At 41.3% G+C, this 19,345-nt stretch overlaps 1 protein-coding gene across 1 annotated transcript; it reads left to right on the top strand.

The window, feature by feature from the left end:
• The first annotated feature begins 17,587 nt into the window (after nt 1–17,587).
• On the top strand, nt 17,588–19,096 carry LOC132563268 (uncharacterized). Its single transcript, XM_060228027.1, has 2 exons — nt 17,588–17,799; nt 18,547–19,096. Exons 1-2 carry the CDS (start codon nt 17,588–17,590, stop codon nt 19,094–19,096), a joined length of 762 nt encoding a protein of 253 aa, XP_060084010.1.
• Nucleotides 19,097–19,345: the final 249 nt, after the last annotated feature.

The raw sequence follows: 19,345 nt of genomic DNA, 5'->3' as shown, positions 1-19,345 counted from the left end.
CGTCTAACAAACACTAACACATCCATAGCTCGTGTAGGCCAGACTAGAACAACCTTACCTGGTGTAGGAACAACCTTAGACTAGAACAACCTTACCTGGTGTAGGGCCAGACTAGAACAACCTTACCTGGTGTAGGCCAGACTAGAACAACAACCTTACCTGGTGTAGGCCAGACTAGAACAACCTTACCTGGTGTAGGTCAGACTAGAACAACCTTACCTGGTGTAGGACAGACTAGAACAACCTTACCTGGTGTAGGCCAGACTAGAACAACCTTACCTGGTGTAGGCCAGACTAGAACAACCTTACCTGGTGTAGGCCAGACTAGAACAACCTTACCTGGTGTGGGCCAGACTAGAACAACCTTACCTGGTGTAGGTCAGACTAGAACAACCTTACCTGGTGTAGGCCAGACTAGAACAACTTTACCCGGTGTAGGCCAGACTAGAACAAACTTACTTGGTTTGGAAAAGACTGGAACAACTTTACCTGGTGTAGGCCAGACTAGAACAACCTTACCTGGTGTAGGACAGACTGGAACAGACTAGACCTGCAATGTCTGTACAGACTAGAACAACCTTACCAGGTGTAGGCCAGACTAGAACAAACTTACTTGGTGTGGGAAAGACTGGAACAACATTACCTGGTGTAGGCCAGACTAGAACAACCTTACCTGGTGTAGGTCTAGAACAACCTTACCTGGTGTAGGCCAGACCAGACTAGAACAACCTTACCTGGTGTAGGCCAGACTAGAAAAACCTTACCTGGTGTAGGTCAGACCAGTAAAACCTTACCTGGTGTAGGCCAGACTAGAACAACCTTACCTGGTGTAGGCCAGACTAGAACAACATTACCAGGTGTAGGTCAGACTAGAACAAACTTACCTGGTGTAGGCCAGACTAGAACAACCTTACCTGGTGTAGGCCAGACTAGAACAACCTTACCTGGTGTAGGTCAGGCTAGAACAACCTTACCTGGTGTAGGCCAGACTAGAACAACCTTACCTGGTGTAGGCCAGACTAGACTAGAACAACCCTTACCTGGTGTAGGCCAGACTAGAACAACCTTACCAGCTTTATCACAGTGAAGCTAATCCTGACCTGTTGTATGACCTACTAGAACAACCTTACCTGGTGTAGGCCAGACTAGAACAACCTTACCTGGTGTAGGAACTAGAACAACCTTACCTGGTGTAGGACTAGACTAGAACAAACCTTACCTGGTGTAGGTCAGACTAGAACAACCTTACCGGGTGTAGGCCAGACTAGAACAACCTTACCTGGTGTAGGCCAGACTAGAACAACCTTACCTGGTGTAGGCCAGACTAGAACAACCTTACCTGGTGTTGGCCAGACTAGAACAACCTTACCTGGTGTAGGTCAGACTAGAACAACCTTACCCGACTAGAACAACCTTACCTGGTGTAGGTCAGACTAGAACAACCTTACCTGGTGTAGGCCAGACTAGAACAACCTTACCTGGTGTAGGTCAGACTAGAACAACCTTACCTGGTGTAGGTCAGGCTAGAACAACCTTACCTGGTGTAGGACAGACTAGAACAACCTTACCTGGTGTAGGCCAGACTAGAACAACCTTACCTGGTGTAGGCCAGACTAGAACAACCTTACCTGGTGTAGGTCAGACTAGAACAACCTTACCTGGTGTGGGCCAGACTAGAACAACCTTACCTGGTGTAGGCCAGACTAGAACAACCTTACCCGGTGTAGGCCAGACTAGAACAAACTTACTTGGTGTAGGACAGACTGGAACAACCGAACCTGGTATAGGACGGACTAGAACAACCTTACCTGGTGTAGGCCAGACTAGAACAACCTTACCCGGTGTAGGCCAGACTAGAACAACCTTACCTGGTGTAGGCCAGACTAGAACAACCTTACCTGGTGTAGGTCAGGCTAGAACAACCTTACCTGGTGTAGGCCAGACTAGAACAACCTTACCTGGTGTAGGTCAGACTAGAACAACCTTACCTGGTGTAGGCCAGACTAGAACAACCTTACCTGGTGTAGGCCAGACTAGAATAGCCTTCATTGGGGTAGGTCAGACTAGAACAACCTTACCTGGTGTAGGCCAGACCAGAACAACCTTACCTGGTGTAGGTCAGACTAGAACAACCTTACCTGGTGTAGGCCAGACTAGAACAACCTTACCCGGTGTAGGTCAGACTAGAACAACCTTACCTGGTGTAGGTGTAGAACAAGACTAGAACAACCTTCAACCTTACCTGGTGTAGGTCAGACTAGAACAACCTTACCTGGTGTATGCCAGACTAGAACAACCTTACCTGGTGTAGGCCAGACTAGAACAACCTTACCTGGTGTAGGACCTGGTGTAGACTAGAACAACCTTACCTGGTGTAGGCCAGACTAGAACAACCATACCTCGTGTAGGCAAGACTAAAACAAACTAAACTCGTGTAGGTCAGACTGGAACAACTTTACCTGGTGTATGCCAGACTAGAACAACCTTACCTGGTGTAGGACAGACTGGAACAAACTTACTTGGTGTAGGACAGACTGGAACAACCGAACCTGGTATAGGACGGACTAGAACAACCTTACCTGGTGTAGGCCAGACTAGAACAACCTTACCTGGTGTAGGTCAGACTAGAACAACCTTACCTGGTGTAGGCCAGACTAGCACAACCTTACCTGGTGTAGGCCAGACTAGAACAACCTTACCTGGTGTAGGTCAGGCAAGAACAGCCTTACCTGGTGTAGGCCAGACTAGAACAACCTTACCTGGTGTAGGACAGACTAGAACAACCTTACCTGGTGTAGGCCAGACTAGAACAACCTTACCTGGTGTAGGAACCTTACATTGTGTAGGTCAGACAGACTAGAACAACCTTACCTGGTGTAGGCTAGACTAGAACAACCTTACCTGGTGTAGGCCAGACTAGAAAAACCTTACCTGGTGTAGGTCAGACCAGAACAACCTTACCTGGTGTAGTCCAGACTAGATCAGACTAGAACAACCTTCATTGCTGTAGGTCAGACTAGAACAACCTTACCTGGTGTAGGCCAGACTAGATCAAGCTTACTTCGTAAAGGTCACACTAGATAAAGTTTATCAAGGGGAGGTTATTATAACGGCATGGTACAAGTAGATCAAATGGATATCATGGGGAAGTTATTATAACGGCTTTGTATCAGTAAACCAGGTAGATATCATAGGGAGGTTAATTTAACGGCTTTGTACTAGTAGATGAGATGGATATCACAGGGAGGTTGTTATAACAGCTTTGTACAAGATGCTCAGGTGGATATCACAGAGAGGTTATTATAACGGCTTTATACCAGTAGAACAGGTGGATATCACAGGGAGGTTATTATAACGGCTTGGTACAAGTAGATCAGGTGGATATTACAGGGAGGTTATTACAACGGCTTTATACCAGTAGAACAGGTGGATATCACAGGGAGGTTATTATAACAGCTTTATACAAGATGCTCAGGTGGATATCACAGGGAGGTTATTATAACGGCTTTGTACAAGATGCTCAGGTGGATATCACAGGGAGGTTATTATAACGGCTTTGTACAAGTAGATCAGGTAGATATCACAGGCAGATTATTATAACGGCTTTATACCAGTAGATCAGGTGGATATCACAGGGAGGTTATTATAACAGCTTTGTACAAGATGCTCAGGTGGATATCACAGGGAGGTTATTATAACGGCTTTGTACAAGATGCTCAGATGGATATCACAGGGAGGTTATTATAACGGCTTTATACCAGTAGATCAGGTGGATATCACAGGGAGGTTATTATAACGGCTTGGTACAATTAGATCAGGTGGATATCACAGAGAGGTTATTATAACGGCTTTATACCAGTAGAACAGGTGGATATCACAGGGAGGTTATTATAACGGCTTTGTACAAGTAGATCAGGTGGATATCACAGGGAGATTATTATAACGGCTTTATACCAGTAGATCAGGTGGATATCACAGGGAGGTTATTATAACGGCTTGGTACAATTAGATCAGGTGGATATCACAGGCAGATTATTATAACGGCTTTATACCAGTAGATCAGGTGGATATCACATGGAGGTTATTATAACGGCTTGGTACAATTAGATCAGGTGGATATCACAGGGAGGTTATTATAACGGCCTTGTACAAGTATATCAGGTGGATATCACAGGGAGGTTATTATAACGGCTTTGTACAAGTAGATCAGGTGGATATCACAGGGAGGTTATTATAACGGCTTTGTATCAGAGGTTATTACTTACCTTCGGTACAGACTCTCGTTACCAAGATCACAATTAAAAACTGATCCAGCAACATCACCACAGCTATACACCAATACGTGTCCACAGGCGGCGGTCCAGTACACTTCAAAAGATTACGTCACACGCGGTGATCTGTCAAATTAATAAGGAAGGTTGAGGTAGACAAAGCATTATGTCGAATTAATTAAGAAGGATAAGAAACTAGTTAAATTGCAAGATTAAGAATTGGTGAATTAATTAGGAAGGTTAAAGTATACACAGAAATCAGTAGAATTAATTAGGAAGGTTAAAGTATACACAGAAATCAGGCGAATTAATTAGGAAGGTTAAAGTATACACAGAAATCAGGCGAATTAATTAGGAAGGTTAAAGTATACACAGAAATCAGGCGAATTAATTAGGAAGGTTAAAGTATACACAGAAATCAGTAGAATTAATTAGGAAGGTTAAAGTATACACAGAAATCAGGCGAATTAATTAGGAAGGTTAAAGTATACACAGAAATCAGGCGAATTAATTAGGAAGGTTAAAGTATACACAGAAATCAGTAGAATTAATTAGGAAGGTTAAAGTATACACAGAAATCAGTAGAATTAATTAGGAAGGTTAAAGTATACACAGAAATCAGTAGGTATACGCAGTTGATGTGAAACACAGACGATTTTTTCCAGTGTCCGTTTGATGAATTAGGAAGATAACCAGATTAATTTACCGTCAACAGCAATAATTAGTCTCTTGTCTTGTGTTGCTTCACTGACAAATTATAATAAAAACGAAATGACTGACCTATGTCCTTTTGATGTAAATAACCACACCTCACTTTTCCAACGTGCAGATGCCAGATGATTATAAACTTAATGTGTTCTTTTTACAGAGAGCTCGTGTATTTTAATTGGGATACGAATATTGCGTATGTAGAACAAATACTTATGATACAACGAGTATCCTCTCAACCGTCCTACTTATGACAATGGTATGATCGCCTGACTTTGTCTCCTCTCTTCTAAGTGTATCGCTCTTCAATAGCTGAGAGAACATGTAAGGAATCTCCAATTTGGTCAATACACATCAAAATATGCCTTCAAAAAGATTCGTAGTTCTTTATTACTGTTAGCCACAACTAAACGGTGGCCAAGAGGCCATAAATATTCAGTCTACGACACAAGGCTGGTTACAATAATACAATGTATTTCCAAGATCAGAAAACCTACTAAGATGAGATGAAACAGTGACAATGCACCCAAAAAAGTTTCTAAATGTATATCCCCATAATGACGTATCACTGAAGCATTTCTGTTTAGATTGGTCATGTTTCAGCAATAGACAGCGGTAAGTATCTGATACATGTAATTATCATTGACATTTAGATTGCACCAAAAGATATTAACGTCTCGTTCACATCATAATGTTTACCATGTGTATTGTTCATACCATTGACAAACTTTCATTCCGTGATGGAAGCGTGGACTTTGAATAAAATCATAAAGTTTAAAGAAGATAGAAAAGATTGTTGTCTGTTTCTAAAAATTGAAAGAAATAATGAAATCCAAGAGAATGGCAAAAATAATTTTGAAAGTTCATAAGTATATGCCGAAAATGTAACAAAATGTTGTCAACTACACACAATGACACGTTTTGCGTCAAATGTGATATCCGTGACCTCTTTCGGCACAGGACCAGGATATAGCAGAACTCTGTGCTTTCTTCAAGAGCACACTGTACTAAAGGTCAAGTAGAGGATGTGTTATATGTCAGTATTGTGATTTTGTTGCTCTATAAGTCTTGTAGATATACTTTATCAAAAGACACTGTGTTTATCTTTTCGTTATCATAAAACATGTTCCTGTCTCCCGATAACACAACAGAAGAAAGCACATAGTCACAAAAAAACAACAAAAAAAAAAACAAAAACAAAAAAACAAAAAAAAAAAAAAAAAAAATTTAAAAATATGGGAAAGAGGCGTACAAACTATATTACCTGCATCCCACGAATGAATATTGCCGCTAAATATTTCATTTTCTGCTAAACTTTCCCTGAAATATTAGTATTATGTTCCTTAACAACAAAATTTCGTTTAATCTATAGAAATGGATGTAAACAAAATTTTATTTCTTGATGAATAAGGATTACATTTCAAGGAATAGTGTGTGACGACTGTGAAGCTGAATAGATATAACTCCTTGCCAACAAATAAATAGGGGGAAAGTGAATTTTGTGTTTATTACATTTTTATTCACGCATCACTGATACCAGTGTGAATTTGACGCTCTGTCTGTTACCATTATTACAATAATATCGAATCTAAAACACGCCTCTTCTAATTCGATATAAGATAAGTAAATACAACACATTAAACGGCAGTTATTAAATTCAGACTGGCCAAGACCAGTTCAGTATTGTAAAGTTTATCCATTTTATTACAATCTCTACGAGAGTTGTCGTCCCTTATGAGTGACGCAATGCACTATGGGGAAACATGATATTTTCGCTTCAAATACTGTGATCTGATCGGTAAAAAATGAGTGAAAATATCAAAACATGTCACTTTCAGTTATATTTTCACTTACATCTTATATTTCACAGCGAGGAAATGTACTAAATCCCCCCTCCCATGGTGTGTACAATGTAATTAAGGGACAAGACGAAACTATGTAAAGATGCTTCAATGTCACGACGGAATGGTTCAAATATTATAGCGGTATAACTGAACCGTATCTTGACGAAAGCATATATAATGTTGATACCAAATCATACAACGATGAAATCAAATTACGTTTTGATAAAATCTTAAGAAAACATAATGATATCACATCTAACATTTGTAAAATCAGATTATTCATTTCATGATCACATAAGATTGTATAGTGTAACAGTTTTAGAGACGGCTAAGGCAACAACACCAATTCCAGTATTTTGTTTAAAAAACATGTAATATCACATCGATATTCTCGTTATGTGAACATTTGGAAAAGTGAATTGTAGTTATACACGACCAAAATTGTACAATATTAAATGTATCTATTGCGCCGGCCTTTGTTTATATATACATGGTGTTCGTTTTGCTTGTGTAATGCTGTGTAGTTAAGTGTATCCGATATCACTTTAAACAGTTACAGTAACAATTACTCACTTAAAACCCTCATGTGACGAGTCAAGAGGGATCCAAAACAAAATTTAGTCCGTTGTTAATTAATCTCGTCACTCCCGGATCTGTCAGATTCAGTGCACAGAACATCCTATATAATCTTCTGAACTATATTTTTTTCACACACACACTTCAATACACACGCTCCCAACCCTCTCTCTCAGATCTGTCAAACATCATTCCACTCAATCACCCAAACTATCTCTCCCTCTTTGCTGTAACAATCTTACACAAGCCTTACCTCAACCTTTCTCCCAGTAAACTCTTATATAAACCTAACCACACTCTCTCACCCGAAACTATCTGATACAAACCTCACCCCACCCTCTCTCCCGGAACTATCTGATACAAACCTAACTCCACCCTCTCTCCCGGAACTATCTGATACAAACATTACCCCACCCTCTCTCCCGGAACTATCTGATAATAATCTTACCCCACCCTCTCTCCCGAATTATCTGATACAAACCTTAACCCACCCTCTCTCCCGGAACTATCTGATACAAACCTTAACCCACCCTCTCTCCCGGAACTATCTGATACAAACCTTACCCCACCCTCTCTCCCGGAACTATCTGATACAAACCTTACCCCACCCTCTCTCCCAGAACTATCTGATACAAACCTAACTCCACCCTCTCTCCCGGAACTATCTGATACAAACCTTACCCCACCCTCTCTCCCGGAACTATCTGATACAAATCTTACCCCACCCTCTCTCCCGAATTATCTGATACAAACCTTAACCCACCCTCTCTCCCGGAACTATCTGATACAAACCTTACCCCATCCTCTCTCCCGGAACTATCTGATACAAACCTAACTCCACCCTCTCTCCCGGAACTATCTCATATAAATCTTACCCCACCCTCTCTCCCGAATTATCTGATACAAACCTTAACCCACCCTCTCTCCCGGAACTATCTGATACAAACCTAACTCCACCCTCCCTCCCAGAACTATCTGATACTAACCTTATCCCACCCTCTCTTCCGGAATTATCTGAAACAAACCTTAACCCAACCTCCTAATCGGAACCATCTAATACAAACCTAACTCCACCCTCCCTCCCGGAACTATCTGATACAAACCTTACTCAACCCTCTCTCCCGGAACTATCTGATACAAACCTTACCCCACCATCTCTCCCGGAACTATCTGATACAAACCTAAACCCTCCCTCTCTCCCGGAACTATCTGATACAAACCTTACTCAACCCTCTCTCCCGCAACTATCTGATACAAACCTTACCCCACCATCTCTCCCGGAACTATCTGATACAAACTTAACCCCACAATTACTCCCGAAACTTTCTGATACAAACCTAACCCCACCCTCTCACCCGAAAATATCTGATACAAACCTAACCCCACTCTCTCTCCCGGAACTATCTGATACAAACCTAACCCAACCCTCTCTCCCGGAACTATCTGATTCAAACCTAACCCAACCCTCTCTCCCGGAACTATCTGATACAAACCTAACCCCACAATTTCTCCAGGAACTATCTGATACAAACCTGACCCCAAACTCTCTCCCGGTACTATCTTATATATAACTAACCCCACCCTTTCTCCCGGAATTATCTGATACAAACCTAATCCCACCCTCTCTCCCGGAACTATATGATACAAACCTTACCCCACCATCTCTCCCGGTAGTATCTTATATACACCTAACCCCAACCACTCTCCCAGAACTATCGGATACAAACTGTACTCCATTCTCTCTCCCGGAACTATCTGATAAAAACCTAACCCCAACCACTCTCCCAGAACTATCGGATACAAACTGTACTCCATTCTCTCTCCCGGAACTATCTGATACAAACCTAACCCCACCCTCTCTACCGGAACTATCATATATAAGCCTATCCCCACTCTCTCACCCGGAACTATCTGATACAAACCTAACCCCACAATTTCTTCGGGAACTATCTGATACAAACCTTACCCCAACCACTCTCCCGGTAATATCTTATATAAACCTAATCCCACATATTCCACCGGAACTATTTGATACAAACCGAACCCAACCCTCTCTCCCGGAACTATCTGATACAAACCTTTCCCCACCATCTCTCCCGGTACTATCTTATATAAGCCTAACCCCACCCTCTCACCCGGAACTATCTGATACAAACCTTTCCCCACCATCTCTCCCGGTACTATCTTATATAAGCCTAACCCCACCCTCTCACCCGGAACTATCTGATACAAACCTAACCCCACTCTCTCACCCGGAACTATCTGATACAAACCTTACTCCACCCTCTCTCCAGGAAATTTCTTATATCAACCTAACTCCACTCTATGTCCCGTAACTTTCTGATATAAACCTAACCCCACCCTCTCTACCGGAACTATCATATATAAACCTAACCCCACTCTCTCACCCGGAACTATCTGATACAAACCTTACTCCACCCTCTCTGCAGGAAATATCTTATATCAACCTAACCCCATCCTCTGTCCCGGAACTATCTGATACAAACCTAACCCCAACCACTCTCCCGGAACTATCTGATACAAACTGTACCCCATCCTCTCTCCCGGAACTATCTGATAAAAACCTAACCCCAACCACTCTCCCAAAACTATCGGATACAAACTGTACTCCATTCTCTCTCCCGGAACTATCTGATACAAACCTAACCTCACCCTCTCTACCGGAACTATCATATATAAACCTATCCCCACTCTCTCACCCGGAACTATCTGATACAAACCTAACCCCACTATTTCTCCAGGAACTATCTGATACAAACCTTACCCCAACCTCTCTCCCGGAACTATCTGATACAAACCTTACCCCACCCTCTCTCCCGGAACTATCTGATACAAACCTTAACCCACCCTCTCTCCCGGAACTATCTGATACAAACCTTACCCCACTCTCTCTCCCGGAACTATCTGATACAAACTTTTCCCCACTCTCTCTCCCGGAACTATCTGATACAAACCTAACCCCAACCTCTTTCCCGGAACTTTCTGATACAAGACTAATCCCACCCTCTCTCCGGCAACTATCTGATACAAACCTAACCCAACCCTTTCTCCCCGAACTATCTGATACAAACCTTTCCCCAACCTCTCTCCCTGAACTATCTTCTACAAACCTAACCCCACCCTCTCTCCCTGAACTATCTTCTACAAACCGAACCCCAACCTCTGTCCCGGAACAATCTTACATAAACCTAACCCCACCCTCTGTCCCGGAACTATCTTAAACACAACTCACTGCATCGTTTCCCTTTGTACTATCTTACGGAAACCTCTCTCGTCCTCTCTCCCAGAATTTCTTACACACACCTCACCCCATCGTTTCTCCTTAAATGATCTTACACAATTCTCTCTTATCCTGTCTACCGGAACATTCTTAAACACAACTGACCTTTTCATTTCTCTCGGAATTATCTCATGCATACAACTCTTCCCATCCTCTCTCCCGGAACTATATTGCGAACCACACCCCAACTTTTCTCCCGGAACTATTTTACACAAATCTCAACAACCCTCTCTCCCAGAACTGTCTTATACATACCTCAACCCGTCCTCTCCCCCGGAACTACCTGACACAAATCTAAACAACCCTCTCTCCCGGAACTATATTGCAAACCACACGCCAACCTCTCCCCCGGAGCTACCTGACACAAACCTCACCCTACCCTCTCTTCTGGAACTATCTTAAACACACCTAACTCCATCATTACTCCCGGAACTGTCTTACACAAAACTCCCTCATCCTCTCTCCCGGAATTATCCTAAACACACATCAACCCATCGTCTCTCCCGGAATTATCTTGCAAACCTAACCTTCCTCTCTCACGGAACTTTCCTTTACACACACATCAGCCAATCGTTTCTCACGGGACTGTCTTACTCAAACCTCACTCAACCCTCTCTCCCGGAACTATCTTAAACACACCCTACCTCAACCCTCTGTCCCGGAACCCTCTTACACACATATAACCCAAAGCTCTCTCCTGGAACTATTTTACACACACCCCGTTCCAGTTCCTCCCTCGGAACTATCTAACACACATCTTTTCCTAACTATCTTATATTCATCCCGTCCCAAATGCTCATATAAGGTAATTTATGTTTTACACCTCGTCCTAGTTATTTAGTATTTATTATTTAGTACACCCAAACTTTACTTTTATGTACATGTAGTTTGCTTTTGAACGTTATTGATGAATTCGACAGGAAATATACCTATTTCAAACTTTATTGTAAATAAAATCTGACCAAAAAGTTTTGGTATTGTTTTTGTGTTTTTAGGTCACCGTTTCCGAAACAGATTTTTATAATTCTGTTTGCCTCTTTAGTGTAACGTGATATACACCACTTCAGTCAGCGTCACACTGCAAGATGCCCTCATGATAATGCTAATTGTTACCCCATACCTTACATCCGACACTCATATCTAGTGTGTAACAGGAATGTATGCACATATTATACATCCGATATTCATATCTAGTCTGCAACAGGTATGTACATTCATACCCTACATCCGACACTCATATCTAGTGTGTAACAGGAATGTATGCACATATTATACATCCGATATTCATATCTAGTCTGCAACAGGTATGTACATTCATACCCTACATCCGACACTAATATCTAGTGTGTAACAGGAATGTATGCACATATTATACATCCGATATTCATATCTAGTCTGCAACAGGTATGTGCATTCATACCCTACATCCGACACTAATATCTAGTGTGTAACAGGAATGTATGCACATATTATACATCCGATATTCATATCTAGTCTGCAACAGGTATGTGCATTCATACCCTACATCCGACACTAATATCTAGTGTGTAACAGGAATGTATGCACATATTATACATCCGATATTCATATCTAGTCTGCAACAGGTATGTACATTCATACCCTACATCCGACACTCATATCTAGTGTGTAACAGGAATGTATGCACATATTATACATCCGATATTCATATCTAGTCTGCAACAGGTATGTACATTCATACCCTACATCCGACACTCATATCTAGTGTGTAACAGGAATGTATGCACATATTATACATCCGATATTCATATCTAGTCTGCAACAGGTATGTACATTCATACCCTACATCCGACACTCATATCTAGTGTGTAACAGGAATGTATGCACATATTATACATCCGATATTCATATCTAGTCTGCAACAGGTATGTACATTCATACCCTACATCCGACACTCATATCTAGTGTGTAACAGGAATGTATGCACATATTATACATCCGATATTCATATCTAGTCTGCAACAGGTATGTACATTCATACCTTACATCCGACACTCATATCTAGTGTGTAACAGGAATGTATGCACATATTATACATCCGATATTCATATCTAGTCTGCAACAGGTATGTACATTCATACCCTACATCCGACACTCATATCTAGTCTGTAACAGGACTACACGTTCATACCCTACACCCGACACTCATATCTAGTCTGCAACAGGTATGTACATTCATACCCTACATCCGACACTCATATCTAGTCTGTAACAGGACTGTACATTCATACCCTACATCCGACACTCATATCTAGTCTGTAACAGGACTACACGTTCATACCCTACATCCGACACTCATATCTAGTCTGTAACTGGATTCTACTTTTATACAATACATCCGCCACTCATTTCATACCCAATCTGAAGCAATTGATAGTATGAAGTTTTAGTGGCGGACCTACTCTCCTTGGAAAGCATTGTTCTTCATTACATATTCACAAGTGGTTTGGCACAAACCGGAATTTAATGACTAAAGTTGTAAAGAAGATTAGTGAATTAATTGTTTGTAGAAACACACCATGTACAAGTACAAGTAAAAAAAAGGTGTTCAGATAAGTTGTACAGGAATGTCCTACGGTAACGGTAGCCTTCGGTAGTAAACAATACCACGGATAGAAAGATTATATATTCAAATATTTAGCTACTTGCTTGGGTTAAGAAAGTACACGACCGGACCACACTGTGTTACTCTCCTTGTACTTTTTCAGGAGTCTCCGTGTACATTTTGTTTTAGTCATATTTTGACCTAGTTTTATTTAATTGGAGTTTGAATGATGATTTTGCTGACATGTTTTATGTTTTTGTTTTTTGTTTTTAGAGCAGGTATCTGCACTATTTGGAGTTTTGTGCCATTTTCGTAGACCTCAGAAAAATATGGGTTTTTTTTTTTTTTTGTTCATTATGATCCTGTTTAGTACTTATTTATTTATCAAAGTGCACATACCGTTTATGTCTCCTGCAGAAGTTTGTGTAGGGATACGTTTCCATGGCAAATATTGCACAGACTTAAGAAACTCAGACTTCCAACTATCTAGATTGGCACTAGAATTGATTCACAAGTAATCATCAGGATTCATTTGTTTTTGTACTGCAAAGTCTCGTGATCCTCCTCTTGATTTTGAAAATAAGATGACAAAACTAATTAAAGCATTATATTTTCGTCAAATCATACAATTGTTTGGATGTTGTTGGAGGAGAGGGACATCAAACCATACAATTGTTTGGATGTTGTTGGAAGAGAGGGACATCAAACCATACAATTGTTTGGATGTTGTTGGAGGAGAGGGACATCAAACCATACAATTGTTTGGATGTTGTTGGAAGAGAGGGTTTGGACATCAAACCATACAATTGTTTGGATGTTGTTGGAGGAGAGAGGGACATCAAATCCATACAATTGTTTGGATGTTGTTGGAGGAGGAGAGGGACATCAAACCATACAATTGTTTGGATGTTGTTGGAGGAGGAGAGGGACATCAAACCATACAATTGTTTGGATGTTGTTGGAGGAGAGGGACATCAAATCATACAATTGTTTGGATGTTGTTGGAGGAGGAGAGGGACATCAAATCATACAATTGTTTGGATGTTGTTGGAGGAGGAGAGGGACATCAAACCATACAATTGTTTGGATGTTGTTGGAGGAGGAGAGGGACATCAAATCATACAATTGTTTGGATGTTGTTGGAGGAGAGGGACATCAAACCATACAATTGTTTGGATGTTGTTGGAGGAGAGGGACATCAAACCATACAATTGTTTGGATGTTGTTGGAGGAGAGGGACATCAAACCATACAATTGTTTGGATGTTGTTGGAGGAGGAGAGGGACATCAAATCATACAATTGTTTGGATGTTGGAGGAGGAGAGGGACATCAAATCATACAATTGTTTGGATGTTGTTGGAGGAGAGGGACATCAAATCATACAATTGTTTGGATGTTGTTGGAGGAGAGGGACATCAAACCATACAATTGTTTGGATGTTGTTGGAGGAGAGAGACATCAGACCATACAATTGTTTGGATGTTGTTGGAGGAGGAGAGGGACATCAAATCATACAATTGTTTGGATGTTGGAGGAGGAGAGGGACATCAAACCATACAATTGTTTGGATGTTGTTGGAGGAGGAGAGGGACATCAAACCATACAATTGTTTGGATGTTGTTGGAGGAGGAGAGGGACATCAAACCATACAATTGTTTGGATGTTGGAGGAGGAGAGGGACATCAAACCATACAATTGTTTGGATGTTGTTGGAGGAGAGAGACATCAGACCATACAATTGTTTGGATGTTGTTGGAGGAGAGAGACATCAGACCATACAATTGTTTGGATGTTGGAGGAGGAGAGGGACATCAAACCATACAATTGTTTGGATGTTGTTGGAGGAGAGGGACATCAAACCATACAATTGTATCGATCCAAGTACGCTGTATCTGACACGGTATTCTGTTTCTGACCCCATTGCCATGTGTCTGACCTCTAGTAACCTCTGTCTGGTCCCGGTATCCTGTATCCGACCTCGATATTCTGTATCTAACACCAGTACGCTGTATCTGACCCTGGTATCCTGTATCCGACCTCGATATTCTGTATCTAACACCAGTACGCTGTATCTGACCCTAGTATCCTGTATCCGACCTCGATATCCTGTATCTAACACCAGTACGCTGTATCTGACCCTAGTATCCTGTATCCGACCTCGATATTCTGTATCTAACACCAGTACGCTGTATCTGACCCTAGTATCCTGTATCCGACCTCGATATTCTGTATCTAACACCAGTACGCTGTATCTGACCCTGATATCCTGTATCCGACCTCGATATTCTGTATCTAACACCAATACGCTGTATCTGACCCTGGTATCCTGTATCCGACCTCGATATTCTGTATCTAACACCAGTACGCTGTATCCGACCCTGATATCCTGTATCCGACCTCGATATTCTGTATCTAACACCAATACGCTGTATCTGACCCTGGTATCCTGTATCCGACCTCGATATTCTGTATCTAACACCAATACGCTGTATCTGACCCTAGTATCCTGTATCCGACCTCGATATTCTGTATCTAACACCAGTACGCTGTATCTGACCCTAGTATCCTGTATCTGACCTCGATATTCTGTATCTAACACCAGTACGCTGTATCTGACCCTGATATCCTGTATCCGACCTCGATATTCTGTATCTAACACCAGTACGCTGTATCCGACGATATCCTGATCCTCGATATTCTGTATCTAACACCAATACGCTGTATCTGACCCTGGTATCCTGTATCCGACCTCGATATTCTGTATCTAACACCAGTGTACTGACCTGGTATCTGACCTGTATCTAACACCAGTACGCTGTATCTGACCCTAGTATCCTGTATCCGACCTCGATATTCTGTATCTAACACAAGTACGCTGTATCTGACACGGTATTCTGTTTCTGACCCCATTGCCATGTGTCTGACCTCTAGTAACCTCTGTCTGGTCCCGGTATCCTGTATCCGACCTCGATATTCTGTATCAAACACCAGTACTCTGTATCTGACCCTGCTAATCTGTATCTGATCCCAGCAACTGTATTTGACTGCAGTAATTGTAACTGTCTGTATCTGTCTGATATCATGTATCTGACTCGAGTAACCTGTATCTGATCACACTACCTGTTTCTGACCCCAGTTACTTTATATATCTGCGTTATCCTGTATCTGACCCCACTACCTGTTTCTGACTCAAGTAACTTTATATATCCGCGTTATCCTGTATCTGACCCCACTACCTGTTTCTGACCCAAGTAACTTTATATATCCGCGTTATCCTGTATCTGACCCCACTACCTGTTTCTGACCCAAGTAACTTTATATATCCGCGTTATCCTGTATCTGACCCCACTACCTGTTTCTGACCCAAGTAAATTGATATATCCGCGGTATCCTGTATCTGACCCCACTACCTGTTTCTGACCCAAGTAACTTTATATATCACCGTTATCCTGTATCTGACCCCACTACCTGTTTCTGACCCAAGTAACTTTATATATCCGCGTTATCCTGTATCTGACCCCACTACCTGTTTCTGACCCCAGTACCTTGTATGTGACACTGATATTCTATATCTTACCCTATTGACCTGTATCTGACCACAGTATTCCATATCTGATCCAAATGCCTTGTTCCTTACATAGAAAAGCAAAAATACCGGTAAATAAATCCACTTGTCTAGGAATTGTAAATATCTCCTGGTTCATCAGCAACGCCAGCTAAATCAATCTTGTAGTAGCACAAAGATACTAGCTACTCACACCTTTTGCTAAACTTACATTGTCTTATCAGAATAACGAGTGAAATATAGTTTGATAGTTAATATTGCTACCATGAACACATTCTGTCAGAGTCGAGTTGTCTTATCAAACATACTTCAGTCGAATTGGGGACGTATTTATCGAAATTGTTTTTTATCATGAGATGTTAAAATCATCATGCATTTGTATACAGTGTATGAATTACTATGGTGAGGCTTGAAATATTTTACACAAACGGTCAAATATAGATAAGTCATTTATATGAGCTTAATAATATACGAGGCTGTCGTGCAGGGATATGCAGTGCGACAGGTGAAATATTCACCTGCACGAAGTACTAGCTGCCAGGGAATACCGACACATATCTGTGTGACTATGGAGAGGAAAGCATAAACTACAGGTGTTTATTTATATGTTAGAATGTGGTGCTGTTGATAAGAACTGGCAGTTTTCACCTGTACCTGTAACTAGTCACTGTAGGAAGTTACAAAAGACACAGTACATTAAAACTACTGTATCAACCACAGGTCTTTCTTCAGAAGTAATGAGCACGGTGACGAAGGAAAACTACTCCGGGGAGGTGGTTGGTTGTGATGTGGGTGATATAACACTACAAATTCATCTCCCGTGTGACGACGGCGACGATGAAGAGACTGATGACTTTCCGGACGACGAACCCCTACTACGTGGATGTGATACTAGTCTATGCAATGGAGCTCAATTCTCCACTGAAGGTCACGTGGTTTTGCAAACAAGGTTTGTTTAATTAGTGAACATAATGTACATGAATAAGACTAAATCTTATCAGTGCTAACCTGTTTAAAACAACACATCATGGATACCTTCTCTAACATGGATTTTTTGTACAGCTATGTAGATTAATCATGACTATAGAAAATCGCGCTAAATGAGTCATTTTGTGTGTCTGTTATAATCTGTACCATACAGATGATATGCCTGATATCTTCCTCGTTGTCGTGCGCCCTGACGGTGTGATATATACGTTAGCATTTCATATGAGTAGACCTATAGTTATGTATGTAGGCACACTGACGGTTAACAGTGTGTAAACACGGAAGTCTAAAGTAGGGGAGCTTAAATTTGGCTATTGTATATTTTATACCGTAGTTACTTTGTGGTGTTTTAACCAGTCAAAAACATAACTACATATATATAAAATTATACTGATGAAATAAATGTAAAAGGAGCGAATACAGTCTCTATCACTCAGCTGATATAGCATGTTTCGATCATCACGCCAGGGACCCGGGTTCGATTCGAGGCACTCGACCAATTGCATGGCGGGTTTCGTCGATGAAGCAGAAAATGCTCACCCTTTTGGAACACCAGATCTTATTCTCACTGTATTTCTTCCTGAACACTTTTCCATGTAAATCTTTCTTTAGTTGATATTTTGCCCTAGTTTCATCGAATTTATATTTGAATTAGGATTTCTATTGACATGTTGTTATTTTCTTTGTTGATTTTGTTGATTCACAGAAGCAAGAATGAACGTGGATTAGCCAGACGCCAGCTATCAACTCCTACAAACCTATCGGGTGGTTTTGGTATACGCAATGGAAACACTCTTCCGTATGTCCCTCGTCCGCCTCAAATCGTTCGCCGACAGACATTGCCATCTAACTTGATACCTGATTTACCAGTATGCCCTGGTGAGATAACAATGGAAGATAGTGTTTATGAAATATCGAAAAACTCTGCTACTCAGATAGATATTAGATGGACATCTCCCTCAAACTCGAATGAAATATCTAATCTGGTGTATGAAATTCAGCTGCAAAAGAATGACGATTGCGATTGGATAAAATTGAGCGACCGTGGGATTCCCATCCTCAGAGTTTACACAACAGAAACTCGATTTATCCTAGACGGTACAAAACGGAGTTTTTCTGAAGGGAAATGCAAATGGAGGTTAAGGATAAGGGGAGTGAGTAAGGGTCATGAAGTCCGCAATGAAGGACCCTGGAGTGAGTACATCACATTGAATATCTTGGATAGTTCATCACATGTTCGAGATGGCGGAACTGCATGATTCTGTGTTATTTCTATAAAGTGATGGGACTTAATGAACCCCGAGTTTTAATGTTATTTCTGTAACGTTAGGGGACTTACTGGACCCGAGTCTTAGTGTTCTCTCTGTAACGTCAGAGTACTTACTGGACCCGAGTCTCAGTGTTCTCTCCGTAACGTCAGAGGACTTACTGGACCCGAGTCTTAGTGTTCTCTCTGTAACGTCAGAGGACTTACTGGAATCGAGTCTTAGTGTTCTCTCTGTAACGTC

Source organism: Ylistrum balloti, unplaced genomic scaffold (genome assembly GCF_031769215.1).
Source record: "Ylistrum balloti isolate Yb309-2 unplaced genomic scaffold, AGI_CSIRO_Ybal_v1 Utg371666, whole genome shotgun sequence".
Classification (NCBI taxonomy): domain Eukaryota; kingdom Metazoa; phylum Mollusca; class Bivalvia; order Pectinida; family Pectinidae; genus Ylistrum; species Ylistrum balloti.
Note: the sequence above shows the minus strand (reverse complement) of the source record. Positions and strands in the feature narration are given on the sequence as shown.

What these genes read in the sequence shown, in the direction of transcription:
- LOC132563268 (XM_060228027.1), top strand. Translation starts at nt 17,588, where the DNA reads ATGAGCACGGTGACGAAGGAAAACTACTCCGGGGAGGTGGTTGGTTGT. An exon ending in CACGTGGTTTTGCAAACAAG is followed by an intron (nt 17,800 to 18,546) that starts GTTTGTTTAATT and finishes GATTCACAGAAG; the next exon opens with CAAGAATGAACGTGGATTAG.